Source organism: Manis javanica, chromosome 12 (assembly GCF_040802235.1).
Source record: "Manis javanica isolate MJ-LG chromosome 12, MJ_LKY, whole genome shotgun sequence".
Classification (NCBI taxonomy): domain Eukaryota; kingdom Metazoa; phylum Chordata; class Mammalia; order Pholidota; family Manidae; genus Manis; species Manis javanica.
This window is the reverse complement of record NC_133167.1, coordinates 20359211-20386187: the sequence shown is the minus strand read 5'-3', so window position 1 is coordinate 20386187 and position 26977 is coordinate 20359211. Positions and strand designations below refer to the sequence as shown.

The following is a 26977-nucleotide window of genomic DNA, read 5'->3' as shown; positions in this document are numbered from 1 at the left end:
TCCTTAGCAATTCTTACCTCCCCTGTCTACTCCAAACGAGTGTCTCACAATGAACATGACTAAAACTGAGCTCCTGATCCACATCCTCCCAAACCTGCTCCTCCTACAGTTTTTCCCATCTCAGTAAATGGCACATTCATCAGTCCAGATGCTTAAGACAAACACTTGAGTCAAACTTGCCTCTGCTCTCTCTCTCATAGCCCATATGGAAAATACACCCCGAATCAGTCTACTTCTTCGTACCTCTACTCCTGCCACCAGGGTGTAAGACACTAACATCTCTCACTAGATTATCACAGCAATCTCCTAAATGTCTTCCTGACTACAATCCTTTGCTCCTTCTCCATAAGCCTATACTCAATACAGCAACCAGGAATCCTTTTAAAATTAGTCGGATTATGTCACTAAAAACCTTCCAGACTTCTAATATGACTCCAGACAAAAACCACATTCATAGCAGTTGTCTGCAAGCCAGAAACAACCTTCCTGTTCTCATCTCCTGAACTCCCTCACCCACCATCCCAGCCACCGGACCTCCTTATTCCTCCCATACACCGAGCTGACTCTGCCTCAGAGACTTCACATTCGCTCATCCTTTGCCTGGAGAACTTTTCCCCAAATGCCTGCATGGCTCACACTCTCACCAACTTTAGGTTCCTGCTCAAATGTCACCTTTTTGCAACTCCATTCCTGACACTCCATTTAAAACTTACAAACCTAACACATAGTCTACAGGCACACACCTGATCATCTACATTTGCTCTCTTACAACACTAAACTATGTTTTCTACCTTTATCTTGCATCTACCTACCACTTCAGCATTTTATTAAAAATAATAATAATAGAGAAATGTGGTATCCACATATAAATCAAGTATAAAAATCAAACAAATATTCATATTTGAACTGATTGTTTATAGTTCATAATACATGATCAAAATCGAAAGTTTCTGTGATGACTGCCCTTGTACTGTTCACCATGTAACTTATTCACAATTAAGAATTTGTTCTCCATGTAAGAACTTGTTCGTTATGCTTCAGAAATTGGAGACTGACGAAAACTAGGCTTGGGGTAGATTAATGGTTGTGCATTGAGCATTGACTCCCCTATACAGAATTTTGTTGTTAACAACAATTTGATCAATAAATATGAGAGATGCCCTCTCAAAAAAAAAAAAACTTACAAACCATCATCTCCTACTTGTTTTTTACTTATTTTTTTTCTCGTCTGTCTCTTCCCATCAAGACAAAAGCTCTATGAAGACAGTTTTATGTCTCTACCCTGCCATATCCCCAGTGCTTACTAAGTGGCCAGCACATAGTAGAGGCTCAATTAATATTTGCTGAATGAATGGGTTCTTATAGTTCAGGTAAAGCAAGCTAGATCTCACACAGACTCAATTCAGGAAATGGAAATGTTTTATGCTTTAGAATGATCATTCTGGCTGCAATGTGGAAATGGAAGTGGAACTTTTAGATTCTAAAGAAAAGAGGGGACATAGTGACCAACTGTGTAACTATCATCAAAGAGAAAGATCATAGTGGCTTTAACAAGCATTGTAGCAGTAGAAATGGTAAAAAGTACTAGACACAAAATCTATAGGACTACAAATTAACTAAACCAAGAGGCAGGGGAGAGACTGAAATGTTTCGAGGCCCACTAGTAGGAGGGCATATCATGTATTTAAGGAACTAAAAGACAGCCAGTATACCACCTTGCAGAGACCAAGAAGGAAAGTGGTGTAAAGGTGAGACTATAAAAATAGGCACTAGCCAAACTATGCGAATTCTTGCTGAGAATGTTAAAGACTTTAATGTCTATGCTAAGAACAATGGAAAACCAATAACATGTTTTATTATATAAGGTAAGTGGCATGACTACATCTGTTTTTAGATTACTCTAGACTAGAATATGGGAGAAAAGATTGGAAAAAGGCAAGAGTGGATGCAAGAATAATGTTAAGAAGGCAAAATAGGTGTATAAGTACAAGATAAAAGACTGGGGAGGTGGTAGCAGAAAAAGAAAGAAGCAGAATTATTTGAAAAATATTTGGAGATAAAATTTATAGGTTTTGGTGATGAGATGAATATAAGAAGGAGGTAATGAAACTGATTCACATCTTTTTGGCTTAAATCACTGAATGCACCTAGAAGAGAACAGTGATGTAAGAGACAATCTGCCAGGCATCCTCAGCATCCCTGACATTCTTGAAGGGTATACCAAGAAGGCAAAACCCTGGCTGCTCTTCACCCAGGCCATTGCTCAGGACTGTGTTTACAAGGAACTCTGAGGGATGCGGCAGTGTCTCTCCATCGAAAAAAAAAAAGGCCTATTTCTACTTACTACAAAAAGTCAATTCTCCAAGCTCAGAGTTTGTTTCCTATATCACAACCCACTGTGTGTGCAGGAATCCATGATGGGTCCTTTGCCAATTACAATCAAAGACACAAAACAGTTAAATAAAACTTAGCAAATGCAATCCAGGAATTTCAAAGGGGATAAAAAATGTCTGCAAATTTTAAATGAAATACCTTTTTCACAAAGCAATTTACCTCTACTAATTTATCTTAAAAATATAGTTGACCCCTGAACAACAATGGGTTTAAACATTGCGGGTCCTCTTACAGGCAGGCTTTTTTCCATAACCATACTGGAAAATTTTCTGGAGATCTCCGACAATTTGAAGAAAACTTGTCAACTGTGTAGCCTAGAAATACTGAAAAAAATTAAGAAGTTATATATGTCAAGAATGCAAGAACATACATGTAGGTTGTAGTGTAATCATTTACTACCATAAAATCAACAGTAGGTTACTGGTAGTTAAGTTATTGAGGAATCAAAAGTTAAACTGATGTTGTCAACCACATGTGATGGGGTGGAGGGGTGACCCCTGTGTTGTTCAAGGGTCAACTGTACAAAAAATATTCATGCATGTGCCTACAAAAATGGAGGTATAAGAATGTTAATCACTTCAATATTTGTAATACCATAAGTTAGGGAAAAGTGTTCATCAATTGGGGATCAGTTAATTAGAGAACATTTATCTCACAGAATGTTAAGTAGTTATTATATATATCAACTAACACGCAAAGATCTTCAAGACACTTTTACAATTAGCACAATCTCATTTACGTTTTAAAAATTATCTTGTGTTTATGTACAAATATTTCCATAAATTCATAAAAAATGGTAAATGACAGAAACAGTACCTCTGAGAAAGGATTTTGTGTTTTTCAGTTGCGGTAAAGGGGTAAAGGGAGACTGCTACATTTTACTCTACATATTTTTATACTGCTTCATCAGTTGATAAAGAACATTCTCTCTTTATTTCCTATTCCAATGTGTGTACATGTATGGGAGGGGGTCTTCACACACATTAACACCAATCAATTCTCAAACACTAGCAGGGTGTCAGTGTACTCAATTCTGATGCTATCTGCCCAGAGACAGCACCAGACTCTCCAGATTAAGGGCTCCAATCCTACAACACTGCCTTCCACCCTCCACTCCAGATGCCAGCAGCAAGCCCCAGGAAGTCACCTGTGCTTCTGACCTACCAGCTACAGATTGGAGGTTCCCATGACCTCTCCCTTAGGTTCAATTAATTTGCTAGAGCAGCTCACAGAACTCAGGAAAACACTTATGTTTACCAGTTTAATAAAGGATACAGAAAAGCATACAAATTAACAGCCAGATGAAGAGATACATAGGGGAAGGTCCCAAATAAAGGAGCGTGTGTCCTCAAGAAGCTTGGGGCCTGGCTCAGTGGCCCTTGAACACATCCGGTTTCCCCAAGCCCAGAAGCTCTTCCCACCGGAGAAGAAGGAACCAGAGCCCTGTAAATTCTTTGCAGGTGTTTTTAGCATAGTGGATTTGAGGGCTTCATTGCATAGTCACAATTGAGTAAATTATTGGCCATTGGCTGATTCAGCCTCCACCCCTGCCGTTGGGTGGGGGCCAAAAGTCTCATTAACATGACAAGACACCCGTTTCACCTTCAAGACTCTGCAGTGTTTTGAGGAACTGTGTATGAAGACCAAATATACCTTGGAAACCAAATAATGTATTTCTTATGACTCACTATGTTGCAAACCCATTCATTTTTCTTTAAAAAATATCCTCTTAAAATTCTCTCCTCCCACCTCATACAGATGTGGTTGGCCCAGCATAGTGGTAAGCATGTAAACAGTGCTTAGAAAATACTGATAAATTAAACTATCTGATACCCCCTCTCTTAAGTCTCGACAAGTATTTACACAAGGGAGGTTAGAATTCATTTTAAGAGCTGGAAGAAAACTTGAGTATCACGCATCCAATTCTCTCATTTTCAAGGTGAGGAATTACAGTTAAAAAGAAAGGAGGAGGAAGGAATCTAAACTCCCAATCCAGTGCTTTTCTCTCCACACAAACTGGATTATCAAGAAGACCATTTCAGGTACAAAGAAGAACACGGGAAAGGTAAGAAGACTGGTAAAACCACCAAACCATTTGACAGGCTTAACAATGACTAACAATTTTATACTGTCTGATACTCATTCTACAAATAAACACAGATTTAATAATCTCCTGTGACCAGCTAGGACAGTACATATGTGTTTCATTTACCTCTTTTAAAAAAAGAAAGAAAAAGGTAAACTACCTGCATTCTGTTTGTCTGCTGAAAGGTCATCCTTATTCAAGCTGAAGAGAGCTCTGTATAAAAGTTTTCTTGCAGAATTCCAACGAAAAATTTTAATGAACTGAATGCTAAATCTAGGTTACTTTTAAGAAGAAAACCAATGGCATCTTACTCCTAAGGACTGGTAACCCCACTGCGTAGGAAATAAACGAATCTGATGTTACTAAGGTGTTATATAAAACTGTCAAGTGCATTTATCCCTGAGAAGTTTTAATACTTAGGAGATACAACATAACTTTAATTTCACTTTCCTTATTGTTTCTGGGAATAAATTTCTTTTCAACATTCTCAGGTCTTAAAATATTAGAAAGAGAAAAGGAAGTTATAAAATACTATTTTTTAATTCCTTTTAGATACTATTCTTAGAGATACTTTATTATTTTTCATTTTAAAATTAATATGCCAGAGGAAAAGTAAACTAACATCTCAAATTTTCTCTAAAGTTCAAGAGCAATTCTTCTGTCTATTCTTCTTTCTCCTCATACTGCTTGAGTATAAAGTCCTATCTTTATAAACAGCTCCACCAATTAAAAGCATTTAAACAGCTAGGAAAAACTTTTTAAATAGTGGATTTTGAAAAACAAATAATTAGAATTTAACTTTAGTAATTTCAGAGATATGATCCCTGCCAAACAAAGGGGTCAGTCAAACTCCAGTCCAGTCTAAAAGAAGCCATGCCTTCCTCCTGGCGGAAATGGAAGTGTCACACTGGGAAGACAGTAACATGACGAACCCCGCTGGATGCAGGATGTGTATCTGCTTAAGAGCAGACCTTCTGACACCCTTCTCATGTCCCAGCTGAATAGCAACAGTACACAGTGTTACTAGGAAGGAATCTTGGGAATCAGTCAGAATGAGGTATCCATTCATCCAGAGACTTTATGTCTAAATTCAAAAGGGCCTTTTCTCTGCAGTGATAAATAGATTCCAAAATCAAGTCATTTCTGGTATAATCTCAAGTACAGAGGAAAGATCAAGATGAAATGTTACCAGGATTACATTTAAGAAAGACTCAGGATTATGAAGACTTAAAGGTTAATTCTCTGATAGTCTCTAAAAACTTGCATTTGCTTTTTAAATTCATTTTAAACACAGATTATTACATTTTCAATTAAAAGCAAGTCAAATCCTAAAGTTCTCAATGCTAATAAAACTTAAAAAATGCATACAAAAACTTACAAAAGCCTTAAAGGAAAATTAAGGCTTGCAGTTAATATTAACATGCAGTTAGTATTAACATATTTGACTAAAAAAACGAAAATCTAAAATTTAAGGCAACAAATTTCTCACTCCGGTGTATATGTACAATTTCTTAACTTACAAAAGAGTAAGTGAAGAGATCATAAATCTATGTGATTTACAAGTACACAGTAATTTCACTAACAATCCAGTAATAATAAATTTACTCAAAAAGATATGAATTACATATCTTGTCTTAACTAAGCAAGGACCACAACAGCAAACATGATTATAAATTCCAGATTTTATGCAGCATATCTAAGTTATGACTGTAAAAAGCAAAAACACCACCACTGATGGGACATAAATCACACTATTAACAGCTGCAACAGTTTTAAGAGTAACTGCTTCTAAGCATGATAAATTATCATATTCATTTCACAAAGAAAAATATTGGTCCTTCCACCCAGTAAAATTTCTTAAGGATGACATTTAAAAGAATCCTACTCTCTGAATTTGGGTATTTCTGTGTATACCACAAAATATCGAGGAACAGAGATGCACATCTTGCTAAGGAGCTGCCTAGCCAAGTTTTTTCTTAAAATTTAATAATAAACTATGGAAAAGGAAAGCAATTAGAAAATGTGATTTAGCCATCATTAATCTACATCAAAGGATTATAATGATGTACATTGTGTGCCTTTCAAATTATTCTCTAAGTTTCACAGCAGAAGTTGAAAAATCTCTTTGACAAACTAGTCACTTATTAAAAATCAAAGGAAAGTACTTTGCTACCATCTGTGCAACATTAACGCCTGCACTGAAGAATGATTATTTTGTAAGTTAAGAAGTATTCAGTTTTATTAAAAAAAAAAACAACACAGCTATTCAAATGTTCATCTTCATCTATTATAAAAAAAGTCATAACATATATGAAACACTATGTAATTCACTAGAACATCACCAGCATCTCCCTGTAAATCAGAAAGCAGAAAAGGAAACTGTGATCCAATGAAAGCATAATCAGCATATTTTAATGTCACCAACACCAACAAATGCTTCACAGAACCTGACCAGCACCTGCAAGATCTGACTTAATATCGTAGGGGCAAAAGAAAATAAGAACTTTTAAATTTAACTCCATTAGTAGAAAGTAGATTATGTTATAAAGAATAAGGCAAAATTATCCATAAATGGTTGTCAGAAAAATTTGTGATAGCCAATCTCTTCTCTTTAAAGTACACTGAAACAGAAAAATCTAGTCAAGCATTTAGAAGCTCATTTTTTAAAATATTACTAAAAATCAGGCTTCTTTATCTCCAGTATACTGTATACTATGTCCCATGATTTGACAAATTCTTCCTAATTACCCACCTAAATTACAGTAATTATATGTTTTATAGTAAATGCATGCAGCAAGGTTCATTTGAAAGATAAATTGTTAATACAGGGTTCTTTAAAAAAGAGAGAGAGAAAATGTGGGAGATGTCCAATCATTCCACTTAATTCATCATCTTGAACACTTGACCATTTAAGAGAATCATATGATTTTGAAGCTTGATCTTAGGGATCACTTAATCTAATACCCTATTGTTTTTCAATTTTCTCATTATAAAGAGGATCAACCATTAACTATTATTAACCAATAATCCCCAATTATTAGTTCCCTTTACCCATAAGTTTACCTTATACCACTTCAGTTTTCCGAGTACTTGGTAGATAATAAAGTCATATAAAAGTACTGCATAAAATATACTCAATAGATTAACTTTAAAGAAACAAAGAGAAATAATCTCTAAAAAAGTCAAATGCCCTTTAAGACTGGTTTGTTTTAGGGGCCTTGGGAAGAAGAGTTGATGAAAATACAACTTACAACAAGCAGAAAAATCTTTGCATCATCAAGAACTGAGGACCCTAGATACCTCGGGTTCTCAATTTCCTCACATGCAGAATAAAGGGATTAAAGATGACCTCACAGCTCTAAAAATTCTGATTATATGTTATCCAAACTGAAATTTCAATTCATGTGACAAGAAGTACTTTTGAAGCCAGCACTGCTAAAGTCTAGTAAGGCCTCAAGTAATTATCACTCATTATGATAAGGCCATATTTATAAAATGGCCCTCAGAAAATAAATCACCATAATTCTCTCCCCAAACTCCACCTCTACTCTTATGAGAAAATGGCACTGTAAAAGGCTTCAGGTCCCACCGAAAAATTTGTTTTAAACTCAGTAATTTTCCTAAATATAATGATGAAATATCAAGATCTCCATAGTCACAGTCCACAAAATATGAAAAAAATACTGATAATTCAAACATCACTAACCACAGTAAAATTTCTTGAGTGTTAATCTATCTTATTCTTTCTTGCACTCCACGAGACCCAGTAACCAAGTACACCATAACTGACTACCTATCAAGGGTTACCCTACCCACTTTCATCACCATTAAAAATATCACATTACTCATGTACTGAAACCCTTCCCTCCCAACAATACTTTGGAACGTGCCCTTATTTGGAAACAGGATCATTACAGATATAACGAGATTCTAATGCAGTATGACTGGTATCTTTTAAAAAGGTGAAATCTGACACAAACATGCATACAGGGAGGAAACTATGTGGACATGAAGACCGCCAATACAAGCCAAGGAGAGAGGCCTGGAACACATCTTTCCCTCACAGACCTGGAAGGAACCAACCTTACCAACACCTTAATCTTGGCCTTCCAGCCTCCAAAATTGTGAGACACTAAGTTTCTGTTGCTTAAGTCAGGTAGTTTATGATACCTCATTATAGGAGTCCTAGCAAGCTAGTATATTACTATACAGCAACTAGAGAAGAAACAATCAAACAAAAACATCATGACAGACACAAATTTCAGAGTAGCATCCCAAATTCCCTATGTGAGCAACAATCCTAACAGACCACATATCTTTAAAAATCTGATGAAATCTACTTTCACACAGACATGAACATTTTTTACACTGTATATTTAGCCTAAGAGGATCTCTTATCCTCTCTCTGCACCCACAACACTCCCAAAGATGTGTGGACTCTCACTTAAGGACTCTTGCTTTCATCAATGATATCTATATCTGCATGTGTGTGGGAGGGACAAGATCATACACTAATCTTTATATAGCACTGTCTCTGAATAATAAGAAAAATAGTACAGAAGAATTAATAATAAAACTTTTCCTCAGTGCTCTTTAAGAGCATACAACATAGTATTTTTTCAAAAAGGCACCTACTTTTTTAAATGTGTATGTTTGTGTAATTATATCTGTAAATAAGTAAAACTTTATCACCATAGCATATTTTATCATATAAGAGAGGAGTCTAATACAATAATCAGATAACTAGATAGAAAACTTTTCCTAGGTAGACTATGATTAAAATTATTTTACTTAAAAATATGGAACTGCTCAATAAGACTCAAGGTATTTGCCTTGTTTCCTTATTATGGCCCATCAACTTTACCTTCAGTACTTGACAGTAACACATCATGTCAGATATCTAAAATCAAAAGGTTTAAAAACAAAAATCCATCCATTTACTCTGAGTGTTACCCACCATTCAGAGCATCCTGAAAGTCAAGAAAAGTTTCTCCTATAAACACAACCTAATATGGAATGATCTGGTCAATAAAAAGACAATCTAATACCTAATTATGAAGGTTCAAACATTTTACTTTCTTTCCACAGCTAAGAAATTCTCAACAGAATGCACAATGGGAAAATATAAAGTTAACAGAGTCAAAGAATTTAAAAACATTAACCCACATTTAAATAGAAAATATAACATTTTTACTTTTTAAATATGTGTTCATCTAATTAAGTCTAGAATGATCCATGGAAGGTTATATTCTATTTTGCAAGTGTGTTTAAGTGAGTTAAAGAACAAAACCACTATTGCATACATATTATACAAAAACTATCATGACTGTACAAAGCAGGCAGTAAGGGTGGTAAACAAGCCTTTGGATTGACAATCTGAAGAAACTGAATCTATTTCTCCCGCTTCTGGTACTAGTTATATGTGTGACTTTAGGCAACCACGTAAGCTCTCTGAAGCTTGACTTCTCATCTATTAAAAAAAGGGAGTCAGACTTCATTATCTCTAGGCATCTGTCACTTCTCAAAATGATTCCAGACACTATGACTCATAAAATCTGAAATATGTCATTCAGAATCCCTGATAGATGTTTTATATACTTTATGTGATCAATATGAATTCATTAGTTATTTAACTAGAAAGACTGATTATTTCTCACCTGAAAGCCTGTCGCCATACAGCAAATTTCGAAGTTTACTACAAAACTGGATCATGCTGTCCAACTGTCTATTTATCTTCACATCTTGTACCCAGGCTGGGGTAAAACACACGGGACATCCAGTTCCAATGCAGTCACTTACACAATTACTTAAAAAGGATTAAAAAAAATTTATTAACACATTCAGTGGGCTCTAAATTCCAAAAACATAAACATGAACAGTTTGAACAGAACTAAATGAAGCAAAGGTGGTTCTAACAAATAATGGTCAACTAGAAAATATTTGTTAAAATAGTGTTTTTGAAAGAGTGTAACACACACACACACACAGACAAAATCTACATTGAAAGACACTTAAGAAATTTACTATGAAGAGACCTTAGTTAGCCAGACATTAGTCTACATAATTTTTCCCTGTAAAATCCATAGCTTCTAATAGGTAAAACTACAGAGGAAGACAAACAAACTTACCGAGTACCTAATGCAGTCATGCACCTCAACCTTTCCTATCTTAAACCTTAACACTGTGTTTCACAGAAATACCTAAAATTACTACAAAGAAATAGAGAAAAGTACCTTTTGTTTTGAGACAATCATCCAAAGTCTTAAAATTGTTTCTGATAAAAGATACTTGGTTTTTTCAGATACTTTTAGAACCTGTAAACTCAATTAAATTACCTCAGGTTATCTGTCCAAGAGTCACAGTCTCACAGTTAGAAGGGTTTCCTAAATTTGGGTTTTACAAACCCTTAGGAAATCTGATGAAGATATACACAAGCGCTTTTTTAAAAGGGACTTCACAGTCTCTGAAGTCTATTTGTGGATTCTGAAATAAAAGTCTTCTAAAATCCACTCGTAAGACTCACCAGATGGGCTCTAGAGGACTGGGTAATGCAATAATCACAAAGGCCACATCTCCCCCAAAATGCTACCTTCCTTTTCAACATGACCCACTTGTAGACACAGAGGACAATAGGCAGCTCTTCAGGAAAAGGCTGTGACATTTGTAATCTTTGTATCCTTAGACCCTAACATGATTACAGACACAAAGTAACTGAATAATATTGTAAAATGAACTATAAATCATACCAGGGCTGGGAAAGACCTAGATCAATTCAATAAATGTTGAATTTCTTTAGCAAGTAAAGGAACTTCAAATTTGCTTGTAGTGAGGAACTCTTAACTTGGAACCCCAACATATACAATAAGTTAACTGATTCTTCAGGCATTTAAATCAATTGTTATGCAATACTTAATTATTTGAGGAACACTAGTGAAATAGTCAAAATGCACTTATTAAGAACCACTACCTCATTATCAGATGAAGACAATGAGATCCAGTTAGTTAGGACATTTACCCAGTACACACTAGTACTCAGATCACTCTATTTTATATATTCTATGTTTATCTTATAACTGTTCTCAAATTATTTTCCATACATTAATCCAGACTTTTAGAGAAATATGTCTTTCCTCAATAGATCTGCATAACTCAGTGAGTCAATACTTGCAAAATGAACAATGCATGATGACATAAAATCATGGTGGGGAAAAGATCCATTCAAAGTACAGGACAAATCAACGGAATTGAATATAACAGAGCAGCCCAAGTTCACTGATATCATTTTAGATTCCCACAATGTAACAAATCTATCGAAGCAAGTACTTCACAAGCAGTGGTATAGTATCAAAGAAGAATATCTATAATTATCTTAAAAAATTCCTTTTTCCAAATATTGATGTGTAAGACCAGATTTTCTTCACATACTTCAATCAAAACAACAGACTGAAGATATATAAGCGGATTTATGAATCTAGCTGTCTTTTATTCAGCAAGACAATAGAGAGATTTGCGAAATGTAAAACAGTGCTGCTCTTTTTGCTAGTTTTTTTTTGGCTTATGAAACAGTTATTTTTCCTTAAAAAAAAAGTGTTATTTATGTTAGTATGTAATGGGTGTATTATTACCATTTTTGAATGAATTAGTATTTTTAAGTATCTCACACACACAAAAGCTCTCTGGTGTTGTCAATTTTTAAGAGCATAAATAGTCTGAGACCAAAGAGTGAGTCCCCCTGCCACTGTCTTAAATGACTTACGTCTCAAGAAAATACTTGGATTACTTTTTTCAGGGATTGGCATGTAAGTACCTTAAAACTACCATAACACTGTCAATGATATAAAAATCTATGCCCCTCTAACCTCCTCCCACTTCTCTGCTTCAGCTGGATTGGGATATAACAAAAACATCTTTTAAAATGACTTGGCATTTCTAGCATTGCTCAGCTGAAACTTCATACTGCAGTTTGCTTGTGCCAAACAGTCACATAGTCAGAACTTGTAGTAATTATAAAAGTGAATCAAAGGCAATATATTAACCCTGTCTCATATGCAATTAAACCAAGACATTTAATTGATTTCTCCTGAATGAGAAATAATCTGAGATGAATATCTAATATTCTTACCTACAAGCCATGGCATATTATAAAATGGATATAATTTCAGAGTAACCATGATGACTGGAATTTTCCACCGAAAGACGAAGTCTTAACCCCCAGTACCTGTGAATGTGATCTTATTTGGAAACAGGGTCTTTGCAGATGATCAAGGTAAAATGAGGTCAGCAGAGTGAGCCCTAGTCCAAATTAACTGGTATTCTTATGAAAAAAAAAAAAAAGGTGGATGGAGGATTTGGACACAAACATGCACGCAAAAGGCAGACGGAGCATTTGGACACAGAAACAAACATGCACACAAGGGAGAAGACCATGTGACCTTGATGATAAGATCAGAGTTTCAACAAGCCAGGGAATGCAGATTGCCGAAAACCAAGATCCTCCACCAAAAGCTAGGAAAGAAGAATAGCACAGACTCTCCCACACAGCCCTCGGAGCCAACCTTGCTGATTACCCGCTTTTTGACTTCTGGCCACAATACATTTCTGTTGTTCTAAACCACCTGGTTTGTAGTACTTTGTTATGGCAGCCCTAGGAAACTAATATAATAACTAAAGTCTTATGTAACTTGGAAAGTCTAGATTCATAACTAAATGGAAAAAAGAAAACATACCTGAATTATATAATACATATTGTTTCCCCAAGCTTAGCAAAGCTATAAGCTCTGTAATTTGGACAAGTCATACACTTTGGGCTTCGATTTTATTTATAAATTAAGACAGTTATAAGGATCAAAATGAGATAATGGATATTATAAGTTACTTAACAAACTATCAGAGTTACACAAACATAAAGTGATATTATCAATATGATTACATGACTGTTACCTAGTAAAGAATAGTTAAACTATTACTTACCTACAGAAGATGTGCTCACATCCTCCTAAACACACAGGCTCCCTCAGAATATTAGCACTGTTGAAGAAAGGAAAACAGTCAAGACTTAAGTCATTGTTATAAACACTGAATACCTAACATTTCATAAATTTAAGGTCCAACATTACCATATTTCTCTCTTTTCCAAGTAGAAGATATTAAGGCTGTACTTATTTGAAGGGTTGTTATGCATTGGTTAAATATTGTATCATCACACACCTGGTAAATTCAAACAGCAACCTCCCAACTCAGTATAAATTTAATACTTTTTATAATCATATACTGGGAAGATATAGAAATAAAACTTTGTTCAAGTATCTTTAAACCTCTTACTGGCAAGACCAACCACTGGCTGCTTCTTCCAATTACTCAGATACATCTTCACCTCATAATTCAAAATACAGACCATAAATCTCAAAATGAGACCCTAAAGTAGAATGACCATACAATGTGTTGTCCAAAAGAGAACATTTCTGAATGAAAGGGAATGATAACAGGATAGAATGCTGGGTCAGCAGGTATAGGGATTGCCCCAGAAAAATCAGGACATCTGGTTCCCTTGACTATAAGAATTAATGATTTCCTATTGGAAAACATAGGTCTCTGGCTGTGTTAGGTAGCCATCTATTTTTCATAGCTGCTTTGTCAAAAAAACACCTGTTCTCTCAATTCACAGTTACTTGATTGTTTTGTTCTTTGAGCAAGTGCAAATAGGAATTATCAGATTGGTATTCTGTGGACTGAATGAGATTCACGGCACTGGGGGAAGAGAGAAACACAATTATTCCCAATGTTGTCCAGCAGAATACCTGCTGCATTTGATGATCCTAAGAAGGTAGTGGTGCTTACTAATAAACACACATACAGTTATTATATTCAGAGGGCATAATATAGCAAGAGCAAACAAAAGAAACAAAGTTTTTAAAGAAGGAACATTTTTTGTGCTTGGTTTATTAACACTAACCTTAGAACCTTTAGGTGCTTACACCATTATTATCCAATTACCTCTGTGTGCATACCATGGATCAATAAAAATAGTTTTCCACATTTCTTGAAACATCAGAAGTATCACACTGCACATTTTAATAGATATAAACATTAAAGTTAAATTAAATTTTCAGAAAGAGTGCTACAAACAGAGAATACACCCACAGTGTTATTCTCAAGATACTGAAAATGGTGCTCAATGACATTACAAAACCCATTACTTTTTAGAAACCCATAATATGATTCTTTTCTATCACACTACGTAGAATAGAGGGATAAAAATGTGACTTGTGATGTGCCAGCCAGTTTTGTGATTCTGGCATTAAGAAGATCTGCTATAATGTTCATGCACCTCCTACAATTTTTTGACCTACCAAATCTATGCTCTTACCTCCCAATCAAATGTTTTGACTTCTACTTCTTTACAAGCTCTGCCTCTAAGATTTCAAAAGTGGTTATTATCTTACCTCCTCTTATCATGGTATCCTCCCTATGTCTCTTTCATTCCATAACCCTGACCAAACTTCCACCTTCAGGTTGCTCTCTACTTGAGAGAACTCCACTAGCTCCATTAGAAAGAACTCCATTACAGAGTTCATTAGCAACGTGGGTTCCCTTTGCAGCCTGGGCCACAGTTAATGACCTCAGAGCCAGCTGCACCACCACCATAATCCATTGACCTCTCAGACACTCACAGATGTCAATCATAATGCTAGATAAGCCCCACAGTCCATTCCTTCCCTGCCTACTCTCAGGGTGTGAATAACTTTTATAAAAATACAGAAAGAAATACAAACATGACTTTACAAATTATTCCTTTGTACTTCTATCAAAGTGATGTATTAGATGTTCTGTAAGAAAACAAAAACAAATGGCTATTCGATAGCTGTTCAAAACAATCTCCACTACCTTACTAGAACCAAATACAGTTGATCTTTGAACAGCACATGTTTGAAATGCATGGGTTCACTTATACACAGATTTTCTGTAATAAATATACTGGAAAAATCTGGGAGGGATTTGGAACCTGAAAAGATGTAATTCTTTTCTCCAGTTTCCTTTATTGTAAGAATACAGTATATGACACATACATACAAACACAAAATATGCATTAATTAACTATTGATGTTATCAGTAAGACTACCAGTCAACAGGCTATTAGCAGTTAAGTTCTTGGTGAGTCAAGTTATACACAGATTTTCAACTGCACAAGGGGCAGGGGAGTCAGCACCACAAGCTCCCACATTGTTGAAGGGTCAACTGTACTATAAGCCTACACTCATTTCTACCTCTTTACCATAATCCTACCCCTCCCTTCAGGCTCAAAGGAAAAGATCTCTTGCATGCCCCTACATCCCGTATCTTCTCTGTATCCTAAAGTAGTATACTCTCATCATTCTAGTCACCTTTCTTCTTCCGCCTGCACCTAAATATACACAGGTCATCATCTCTCCTTAAACCTAAAAAAAAAAAAAACAACCCTTTCTTTAGATCCTGCCTTCCACTCTACCTTCTGCCCCAGAAGTGTATTGGAGAGGGGGTATACCAGGGGAAGGAGCAGAGAGAGGACTGTTACAGCCAAACCTGGGAGAAGGTAATGCCAAGTTCAAAAAAGAATTGTAATGAAAAGCTCAAAGAGTAGATACACTACACAAAGGGTGGTTCTATGTCAAACCAGATTTTGTGACAATGCCCAGAGCTTAGCTGAGAAGATACTCTGAAATAAAAGAATTTTTATTACAACCAGACAACATCTATTAAAATTTTAACTCAGCTATTCTACTGTCAGGAATTTATACTTTAGATATACTCATAGGCTTGCAAAACTGAAACTTCAAAACACCAAAGGTATCTCCTAGACATGATACCACAAGCTTCCAAAGAATAAAAAATTACAAAACTGTCATATATATATTTTTAAAAGGATTCATATACATATTTTTTGAATAGCATTAAGATATCTCAAGGGTAACAAGGGATGCTTGGCCTTCAAAATAATGACTGAAAATTATTTTATGCTTCAAATTCTATATAGTCATCTCCCATATCAGAAAGTTAGCAGATAAAAAAGAAAATGCATCTTTCAGAATAAGAAATCAGGAAGTTAATAAATAATACTTAAAAATGGGGAAAAAAATCAAGAAATAGCAATGGAAACATATTTGGAAATGTGGAAGTAAATACTTGAGCTAAAGGAGACGAGAGACAAAGGCTGTATCTGGAGTGTAGAACTTGAGGGTGACTAAGAGACGAGACATAAGGATGTTTTCATTATAGTCTTAGTCCTACTGACTTTGTCAAGTATATTGATGTATAATTTTAAAATCTTAACATTACAGAGTTCTTCACAATCTGTAACTCCAAAGCCAGGTAAGCTTTTCTTTCACTGTTGCTCAATAAAAACTCTGCTCTTATCAGGCAGTGTCTAATTCCTCAAATACATCCTCAAAAACATTCCTCAAATACCCTAGGTCCAACTCCAAACTCATGATGACTCAGAATGTTCTCCCCAGCCTAGAATACACTTTCTCCTCCCCAAAAACTATTTAAGCCCAACACACTATCTGAATATAGTCCAGGATGATATAATAAAATGACACTAAACAAAAAAGCACAGAAATTCATGGATTTTAGTTTCCATGTCATCACTTATGCAAAATCTATACCTGACATATAAAGGACACAAAGTTGATTGTATTATACTTTCCTAAAGGGCTTATAATCTCAGTAGTTTTGTAAGCAGGTTAGTATATGACTTAAGAGAAACACTTGATGCTCTGAAGTTCCACAGAGATGGCATCTACCTGAGGCTCGGGAAATCAATGTTGAAACTAAGCAGCTTGTATTTTATCTGCCTGATTTCCTTTTTTTTTTTTCTGGTCTCCAAATAGATTATAGCCCTACAGACTATATGAACAGCAGGATCTCAACAAGTCCTCAGTGAGTGAACCAAATGGAAGACTACATACAAAAATGAATTGATATTAACAACTCTATTTATCCTTACCTATTTTTTGTTTCGTATCCATATATATTAGAAAGAAAAAGTTCAGTAGAATAAGAAGACATGTGCATGGTAACAGGATTTCTATACCCTGAAAATTCAGCTACTCTACTTTTTCTCATGTGCAGTCATACTTCTGCTACTTGACATGTGGTTGATTTGGAAAGAGCAGTGCAATCGGAGGATGGCAACTTAGAGAATTAAGTAGTTAAAGAGAAACACAAGATGCTCTGAAGGTCCACATAACAAACTTTAAAAAAAAAGGTCCAATTGGTATAAAATTTTCTTTGCAAAGAAGAAAAGTAAATTCAGTTGAGATGACAACAGTGAGGCAGACCTATTTTAGCCAAATGGCTCCCTAAGCTTCCATGAGATACCAACTGTCATTTAACAGGCAAGATAGCTGCACAGGGCTCTACATTTTAGAAAATCCCCAAACTGTTTTTAAGTCTGGACCAAACTTATTTCACACCAAAATGCACAGACTCTCCAAGTTAATTAAATAATTTGTTGTATATTTCTTTAGGATAATAAATTTGTTAATGAGGGACATGTATTATGACATGGAAGCATCTTATTTTGAAAGTTAATTTATATGCCAGATTCAACTAAAGCACATGGGAAAAATAAGAAACCATGTCTAACTGTATAGTGTCAATATTGAATAAATCAATGAGTCAATATCCCAGAAGTTAAATGGGCAATAGAATTCTGTCCATCAATGGCTCATTATAATATAATCTACTATTATGAGATAGATTAGAATATCATACACATCCATTCAAAGTTCTGCTTATTCTGTGCGCTATTCCCTTTCTTCCAAAGTAAAACAGTAACTGCTGATATTCCTCTGTCCTTAAAGCTTCAACTGTTCAACCTAATGTTGAAATGTTGTTTCAAGGCTCAGACATGAGCATTCATCTTCACACTCCTCCCTTCTCACTTCCAGAAGTATGCCTTCAATTACTTAACATCTATATAGGCAGATGATGCTCACATTTGCACTCCCAGCCTAAAATCTCTCCTCTGAGCCCCAAACCTGTATCACAATAACTTCACTTGTAAGACCATCCCCTATGCTATGAGCTAAAGGGTGCTCAATGTGTCTGGTAAGTTTCTCAGTCAGTCACAAGCCCTGTATCTCATCAGGTATGTGCAGACCTGCTGGGGATGCACATGGAGTTCCAGCTCCAAATCCCAGGCGGAAAGACCTGTGCCTTCTACACCTGCCCTGAGACCTTAGTCACTATTAATTCTGGGTAAATAACCCCAGGAACCTATTGAGGATTCTTGAGAGTTTCAAGTCAATTGGCCAGGTCCTTCTGATATTTCCACTTTGCAAAGGACATTTAAATGTGATCCTAAATTAACCTAAATTCTTTCATGAGTTAATCAACAAACACTAAAAATCTATGCGTCCAGCACTGTGGCTATAAATGTGAACCTCTCCTTATGAAATATGTAGTATAACTGAAGGAGACAGATATCAAAAGAATCAAAATACCACATAATGAATCACAATTCGAAGGGTATGATACATGTTGAACACTAATGATTTGTGCCTTTTTCTGTAGTATGTTAAACTTTAATAAAAAGTTTTAAACATTTTGTATCCAACGAACACTAATAATTACAGAATCTGCAAAGCTGAAGGAACCTTAAAAACCAATTATCCACTTTCCTCATTTTATAGATGAGGACGCCGAGTCCAGGAAAGTTACAAAAACTGCTCTCTGAATAGTCTTTAGGCTACTAAGCACTGATTTGACCAGTCTTAACTTTTAGCCCACCTGGCTCACTCCCTTTTATTCTGCAATATGTTTTAGTATATTGTTATTTGCTAATTACTCACCACCTCGCTCCATCTAGAAAAATCTATCCAAGGCCAACTCAAAAACCCTTGAAGCTTTCCTCTACCAACCCCACCCAACCACTCTTTTCTGCATTCTCTTGGCCTTCATAATCTACTCCTGAAGAGTGTGTATATTTTATCCCTTACAGTTAAGCAGATACTCCTGAAGGGTAGAAAATGTCTCACCTTATCACCCTAACATAGTACCTTAGTGACTACTTGTCCTAATGACTAACCAGCACCAGAGCAAATCAAAGGGAACAATCATCCCACTTAAGGATCACTGGCCTATAAGAATGCCTCTGAACATTCAAAACTAATGAAAAAAGGCAAAAGCTGAATGCTGGAGTCAGGAAACCTATCCTTTATCTTATAAAACATTCACTCAGCATTTAGAACGTAACAGGCACTACTCTAGTACCTGTTCGTGAATATGAATGAACTCATTCATTCCTGTAACAACCTTGTAAGGTACAAACTATTATTAACTAATTTTGTTGATGAAGGAAAAAATGGAAGCATACAAAGATGAAATAATTTGCCCCAAATCAAAGAACCAGGATTTGAGGCCAAAGTCCAAATCCATGCGCTTAACCACTAACCTCTGCTGCCTCAAAATATGAAACAATCTTGATCACATTTAAAATGCCACGAGAGAATTTACAAAAATCACCTATTCTAAAAATCACAAGACTACTTTTTGACTTTTTAAACTAGATTACAAAAGCACCAGTACAACTTATAGTTGTTAGCAGATGCCAACCCTCCCCCTCAAAAAAGTATGTCAAGAGGAACCTAATTATTTTAATTTACAAAATAAGTGTCTTATGACCCCTGGACTTTTACAGCACAGCTCCTATTATCACTTCCTGCTTCCTTTAGGAACACATTGCTACTGTACTTTTTGCTGTCCTCTCAAATGATAAGGTCTTCTTGTCTCATTTTTAAATCTCTCCAAATCTTTAAATAGCTATTATCTGGTTATGAGGATTGGCCCTAACATAAATGTCACATCTGGCCTCTTTAGCAATTTCATCAACTTCACATTGGAGCCATACTGATGTTAAAGGTCAAGAAAGGATGCCCTGTAATGTAGCCAATCCACTCTCAGCTGCAAGTAATGCTTGCTGCAAAATAGACCCAATATGCTACACAAGACAGGTGACATCTAACAACACAAGGCAGATGACAGATGCAAACCGACCGTGAGGGTAAATGGGGTATTCACCAGCCCACTGGATAGAACTCTGAAACTCTGTAAAAGGACATACTGACACCCAATTTCAAATACTATGACATTGCTTTGAATGGTGGGTAACAAAAGCAAGAAGCAGACCATCCTGAGTTGGTCCTGTGAAGCAATGATGCCAGGCAGCTACTAGGAAAAGGCAGAGGAGAAAGAATGGGATTTTTTCCTCCATGGTTAAGGAGCAACTGTACATGCTTTATTCACTACAAACAGTACCAAACACACAGAGACACCAAGAGACGAACACAAGCCATTTCTAAATACTAAACCTCACGTGATGTAAAATTTTTTGACACTGAGGATTTTTAAACTTAAGACATTCTTTCTGAAAAACAGTCTGGCAAACTATCACCTAGATGTGTCAAATCCAGCCCGTTCCATTTCTGTATAACCGCTGAGCTAAGAATTTTCTACCGTTTCTAAGGGTTGTAAAATGAAAAATAGTAAGAACAGAGTTGTTGGCCAGCAAAGCCTAAAATACTTACTATATGACCCTTTATAGAAAAAGTGTGCCAAGTCCTATGTTAAAATATGTATTCAAAGAAACAGTAGAGATTTAATCCACCAGTGGTTCATATATATATATATATATATATATATATTTTTTTTTTTTTTTAAACCCTGGAGTGCAGTTATCATTCTCCAGACAAGAAGATGACCTGTATTAAAAGTTCGGACCTAGTTACTGATACCTACTTTCATTCCTCTGGCTCTTATTGTCTGCTTCCTTTGGTTATTTGGTAGGGGATAAAAAGTGAAACTGGCGATGTTAAATTTCAGGACCACCTTTAGGTTATTCATATTCTACCTATTCTGATTATTCATATTCTACCTATTTTTTCTCCCCCCAAACCATTCAGCAAGCAGACTATGCTATTATAAAACACCTATGATTTATCACATACTCTATGACAAACACCACACACTCAACACTTCACATGTACAATTTCATTCAGTTTCTTTCATCCTATAGCATGTTAGCTTCCTAAGGGTTGGGGTTTTATCTGCTTTGTTTACTCATGAATTCCCAATGCCTAGAATAGTGTCTGGCACTTTGTAGGTTCATTCTCTCTCTCTCTCTTTCTTTCTCTCTCTCTTTCTCTTTCTCTCTCTCTCTCTCTCTATATATATATATATATCTATATATATACATATATATATTACTTATTTATATAAATAATGAATCCTCACAGAATAAGCTGAGAACTATTATTCATAAGGGGAGACTGAGACACAGAGAGGTTAAATGACTAGCGTCCATTCAATAGTGTCAAAGTTTGAAACCTAAACTCAAGCAGTCTGACTCTGCAGTCTAAATAAAGTCAATGCTGCTGAGTGCCTTCCACACAGAAACGTCCCATTGAAATGTCTAACATTTGTTGAACTAGTAAGGTCTAACTACAATTGCTTCTATTATAGCAACTAGCAGTCAGTTTTAAATTTCTTCTTCTGAGATGGATGACCCCGGGTGTAGAAAAACACAACGCAGAATGTCTTCATGTACTCATCCTATCAAAAGGGCCACTGTTCTAAGGAGTGCAATAACATCATTTTGTCATAGGTTTTAAAGTTTTTTGTAAAACAAAAGTGCAAGACTGAAACAGGTCCTCTTCATTTTTAAAGAAAAAGCGACTGTTACTTATATTTTATGGATAACTTAAGTTCTGCAAGTTGGAAATCAGAGGAGGGGGGAAAAAAAATCAAAACAAAGTCCAAAAGAGAAATATGGAGAGGGACAACCTGCCAGAGTGACACTGATGCAGAAACACTGCGCTGTACACAACGCTGACACCCAAGAAATGCTTTTGGAAGAAATGAAAAATGAGACAAGCCCTTCTTGGGCTTTATAAACTTTCTTGGTTTCTATACCAGGAAAAGCTACAGGGAAAGGAGAAGCAAGGAGTGCCAGTCATGAAAACATCTTCAGATGGAATGAAAACCTTAACTGAAGGGACTCCCATGGTGTGACAGCATGCAGGGAAATAAGAATCAAAAAATCAGATATAGCCTCTCTAAGACCTCGAACCCTAAGCCATACAAGCTATACAAGGTTTGCTCCTTTGAGCAAACCAAGGAAATGAGAAATTGAGACACAGAATGGCGGTGTCTCCCATCACCCAGTCATTTTCAATACACCCCCAACAAGGGTCTCCAAGATTCTCCCTCTTCCCTGCAAAAAGCTGGTAGAGATAAAAGATCAAAGGCGCTGGCTCAGCAGAGCGACAGCTGCTTCCAACTTGGTTGGGCCTCTTCAAACTGGGTCTGTTAAGTGCTTTCATCCCCGGGACCTGAGGCCCTGTAACAAGCACAGAAGCCTTGGTCCCACCCCAACAGATTCAAACTCCGGAGGCGGGACCTGATTTCGCGTTTTTAACCACACCTCCAAGCGACCTGAAGCCCGCTGAAGTTGGAGCACTACCCCTTAAGTGGAATTAGTGCCAGAAAAACGCTAGGAAGTTTCCCAGAAAGGACGTGAATGGAGGCCAGATCCCTAGACAGATACTAACTCTGCCCTCCCGCCCGACAGCGGGGCGGGAATGGAGGGGGTAGCCGGAGGTCTGGAAAGACGCCCCGCCCCCGAGACTCGGGGACCCCAGCCCCCCATCGCCGCTCTCGCAGCAACCCCTCGAGCTCCGTCTTTACCAGCGGGAGCAGCGCAGCAGCTTCTCCAGCCGGTCGAGCGCGGCGCGGCTGTGGGCCCAGGGCCCGCGATCGGCAGGCTCCATGGCGGGCGCGGGACGAGGCTCGTTCCCGGAGCGGACCCTCGGCTGCCGGTTCTGCAGCATCGCCCCGTCTTCGCGGGAAAGGAGAGCGGCAGGCCTGCGATCCGGGCCCCAGCCGCACGGGTTCCCGCGCTTCGGTCCGCAGGACGCCTGGGGGCCGGGCAGCGCCGCTGTAACGCCCCTGAATCCCCGCGCGCCGGGCCGATGGGCGGGGCTGGAGGACACGCCCGCTGCGGGGCGGGGCCCGGCCGCCGCTGGAGGCTTGCGGTGCGCGGGAAAAGACCGCCGGAGGGAATCAAGGCGGGAACTGAACGAGACCCTGATTTCCGGGAGCAAGCGTTCTGGGGCCCCGCAGCGGAACTTTCCCCACGGGAAAATCACCAACTGTAAACTTTAAGTTGAACGTTTTCTATAAAGAGCGTTGTTTTGGCTATTGTTGAGCTTGGAGAAGCTTTGCCCATAACGCTGAAGGTGCCACTGTCTTTATTCCTAAGAAAGTAACTCACTCCCTCCACTGCCCCGTAAGGGGTGTTTGCACGTTAAAGGGTGTGTCTACCCTCCTGAGGGTCTTTTCACTGTCTCACTATTAGTTTCCTCTTTCCTTCCTCAGCTTTTTCCCCATTACCTCTCTCCAAGGCTCACAAAATTCTTGGCAGCTTTGGATGGTGGCCACAGTAAATGCATCAAGAAAATAAGCAAGGTTACTCTCCCCTCTGCCACTTCCCCTCCATTTCCTTCCTTCTTCCAGCCCAGCTCTGCTCCAGTGCAGGTGGTGGATGCTTTGCTTCAAGTGTTTTTGAACCAACTCTTCCTCTCAGCCCTGGATCCTGCATTTCAAGAGCCATTTCTTTACCTCATGTACATTTTTGTGTGTGGGTAAAAGACAGGCAACCTATCCAAGATGAGATACGCTAACAATGCCTGGAATCCTGGAGCACTGCTCTCAGAGAAGAACTTCCCCAGGGAAATCCAATTCATTTATAGGATCTTGGCAAAGACTTATCTTAGGGCATTAGCAATATCCTCTCCGTACTTTTAAAAGAGCTAAATGATGTGTTATTGAGACAGGGACCATGGGTGTAGTCAGAGTAGAGTGAGGGCCTCCGGGAAAAGCAGGGTGGAATATTTACAGTCAGAGCAATGTAGCAATGGGCAAAGAAGTCCCCATGGAAACTCTGTTAAGCATTATGCAAAGTCAAGGTCATACTAATTCTCTAGGGAAAGATACTAAGAATATAGACATCTTCAGTGAGATCAGTAAAGGTCAAAAGGCCAGGAGCAACTTGGCCTGGAAAGTTTAAGTGTTCTGCAAGGGTATCAGCATACCGCGTGACTCTGCTGTCAGCCCTAACAATCAGACTATGACCCAGCCCACCTTGAGGACAGGGCAGGTGATGCAAGTCCACACCCCTAAGTTTTTTCATGTTCTCGAAAAATCCTCAGTTGCCTATAAAACCCCCTAGACAACACACCACTACGGACTCTCTTGTCCCCTCCTGGCGTGAGCCGGGAGCTCTGTCCTTTCACTTTATCTCTAAATAAAAGCCTGTACCTTGCTCTCCTACCTTGAGTGTTTGTGAAGCTCATTCTTCGGCTTCGTGAACAAGAACCCCGGCATCATTATTTCCCTTTCCATTTCCCGGCTAGGCCCTCCTGAGTACATCAAAATTCAGGTGTGTTGCTTCCTTTCACTCCTATTCTCCTCCTCTTCCAATTAAGAAGTATTCCCTATTGCTTTAGACTCTTTCAAAATTTATCCTCCTGCCCCACTGTAACGCTCTGGTCCTTGGGAGATTCTGAGACATATGGAGAGGCTTCCTTTAGCCTATTTACCCATCTTTCTCTCTCCATGCCCTCCGACCATTGCTTTGATTACCATTTCTAGGGCTACTGTACTCCAAAGGCATCTCCACCTGGATCTCCTTCCTGATACTCAGGTTTAATATAATGGATTGTTGAAAACAATCTAAATGCTAATTTTTTTTCTTCTGTTATGTTGTGAAGTATTTTACAAAGTAATAAATCATTCTCATATTCACTTGGATAAATATATATAACAAGCAAAATGGAACAAACATAATACCCATGGAATGTGAAGCTATCTTTCAAATTCGGCATACACAGTAATTCATTTCTGGCTTTTAATTATGGTGTCATGCAGTGGAATAAACCATTCTGACTTGAGTGCATTTTTTTGGTCATTCGTTTATAAATTCTGTTTGCAGGACCTCTATGAAACCTAGAGATTTCCCCAAGCCCCCCAGAAAAGCAGTTTGAAAATACTTTGATAAAGAGCATTTGAATATGGTAACTGATGGGGTAAAATGAACCTTCACAGCATCTAGGAGTGTGGTATTTGTTCTCTACATCTGATGAGGATAGCCTTCCTATGTGAAAACGATGTTAAACTAATTTAAATGCATAAGCTCCGTGCTATTTTTTCTGGAATCCAATGTAGTATAGTGATTAAGTGGATAGAGTTCGGAGGTCAAGCAGAACTGGGTTATAAACCAAGCCCTGCAGTTTCCTAGGATTGCACTCATGAGCCCATTGCTTAACCTATTTTGGAACTTAGCTTCATCTTTTGTAAGTTTAGGATTAATATATACCAACCTCACACTCTTCTGCACCAGTAGTCCTGTACAACCAATGGAAATCCCTTCACAATGGGCTGTACCGAACTTCAATACATGTATTAAAACTTAACTGAAAAGAAGCATTCAATACATTCTCCCATTTTTAGGACTGGCTTTAGCACTGGTGAGTTTTACTAAGCCAGTTATACTTGCTTTAAAAGGCTCTTGTGAAAGTGTGTATATTCTGAGCAAGAAGGAGCTACTCATTCTGTGACTATTGGAACAAAGATAGTTGCTGTAACAATTCCTTTGCAAATATGAGACAATAACTCTGAATGGAAGCTTAAATTCTGTTCAATGATCATAATCTTTTTTTAGTATCATCTCAAATGAAATATCCACTGGATTCCTAACACCATTCCTGGCATGATCATGTAATCATGAACATCTCTATAGTTTTTCTTCAATTTCTTCAATTATTTACAACACTTTGTTTCTCCTTTAAGAACAAAAGAATCTCAGTGATCAAAAACATTTTGTCTTCTGCAGTGCAGATTACTTAAAGCAAACAAAGTAGTATGGCCACAACTAATTAGTGCTCACCACTCATGGATGCCATATGATTAATGTGGATCCCGTCTTAATTGATATAGTTGTGTATATATGTATTGATCAAGTTATTGGCTGCAATACTCTGTACTGAACTGTTTTGACATGCTGCAGTCTCTTTGATTTGCACATATAAACATAATCTCAATGTCACATAGACCTTGGCATATCCTGAAAAATTACCAAAGCCTCTAGAACCTTCTATATATTTTAAGATGATTTTTGAAAGGATGTTTACTCTATTTTTGTGGACACCGGCCAAATTTCTGTCACAGGATCAAAAGTACCTAGTCTAAGAACATAGTTACACTAATATCTCCCTACAGCAGTGGTTTAAAGGTTTTAATGTCTTCTGTATTTCCAGATCATTTATCAAACTCAGGGTGACACAGATATTTCACTGGTCATTGTTTTTGTTCAATGGAATTCAGGGTTCAGCCCATTCCACTGTCTTTTATTGCTTGATATTTTTAAGGAAACTCCTCAGTAGAAACTCCCTTTTTCTGTAC

The 26977-nt window shown here is 37.3% G+C and overlaps 1 protein-coding gene across 3 annotated transcripts in view; it reads right to left on the bottom strand.

The window, feature by feature from the left end:
* The window catches only part of BARD1 (BRCA1 associated RING domain 1), a 68104-nt gene extending 44623 nt beyond the window's left edge, over nt 1–23481 (bottom strand). For 2 of the 3 annotated variants that reach the window (XM_037016539.2, XM_073218141.1), the window contains exons 1-3: nt 23204–23481; nt 13451–13507; nt 10138–10286 (exon numbers count right to left, since the gene is read on the bottom strand). In XM_037016539.2, the coding sequence (XP_036872434.1) occupies nt 10138–10286; nt 13451–13507; nt 23204–23346 (349 nt within the window). In that variant the 5' untranslated portion in view covers nt 23347–23481. The remainder of the gene's footprint in view (nt 1–10137; nt 10287–13450; nt 13508–23203) is intronic. The other variant, XM_073218140.1, reaches the window with a different exon arrangement.
* Nucleotides 23482–26977: the final 3496 nt, after the last annotated feature.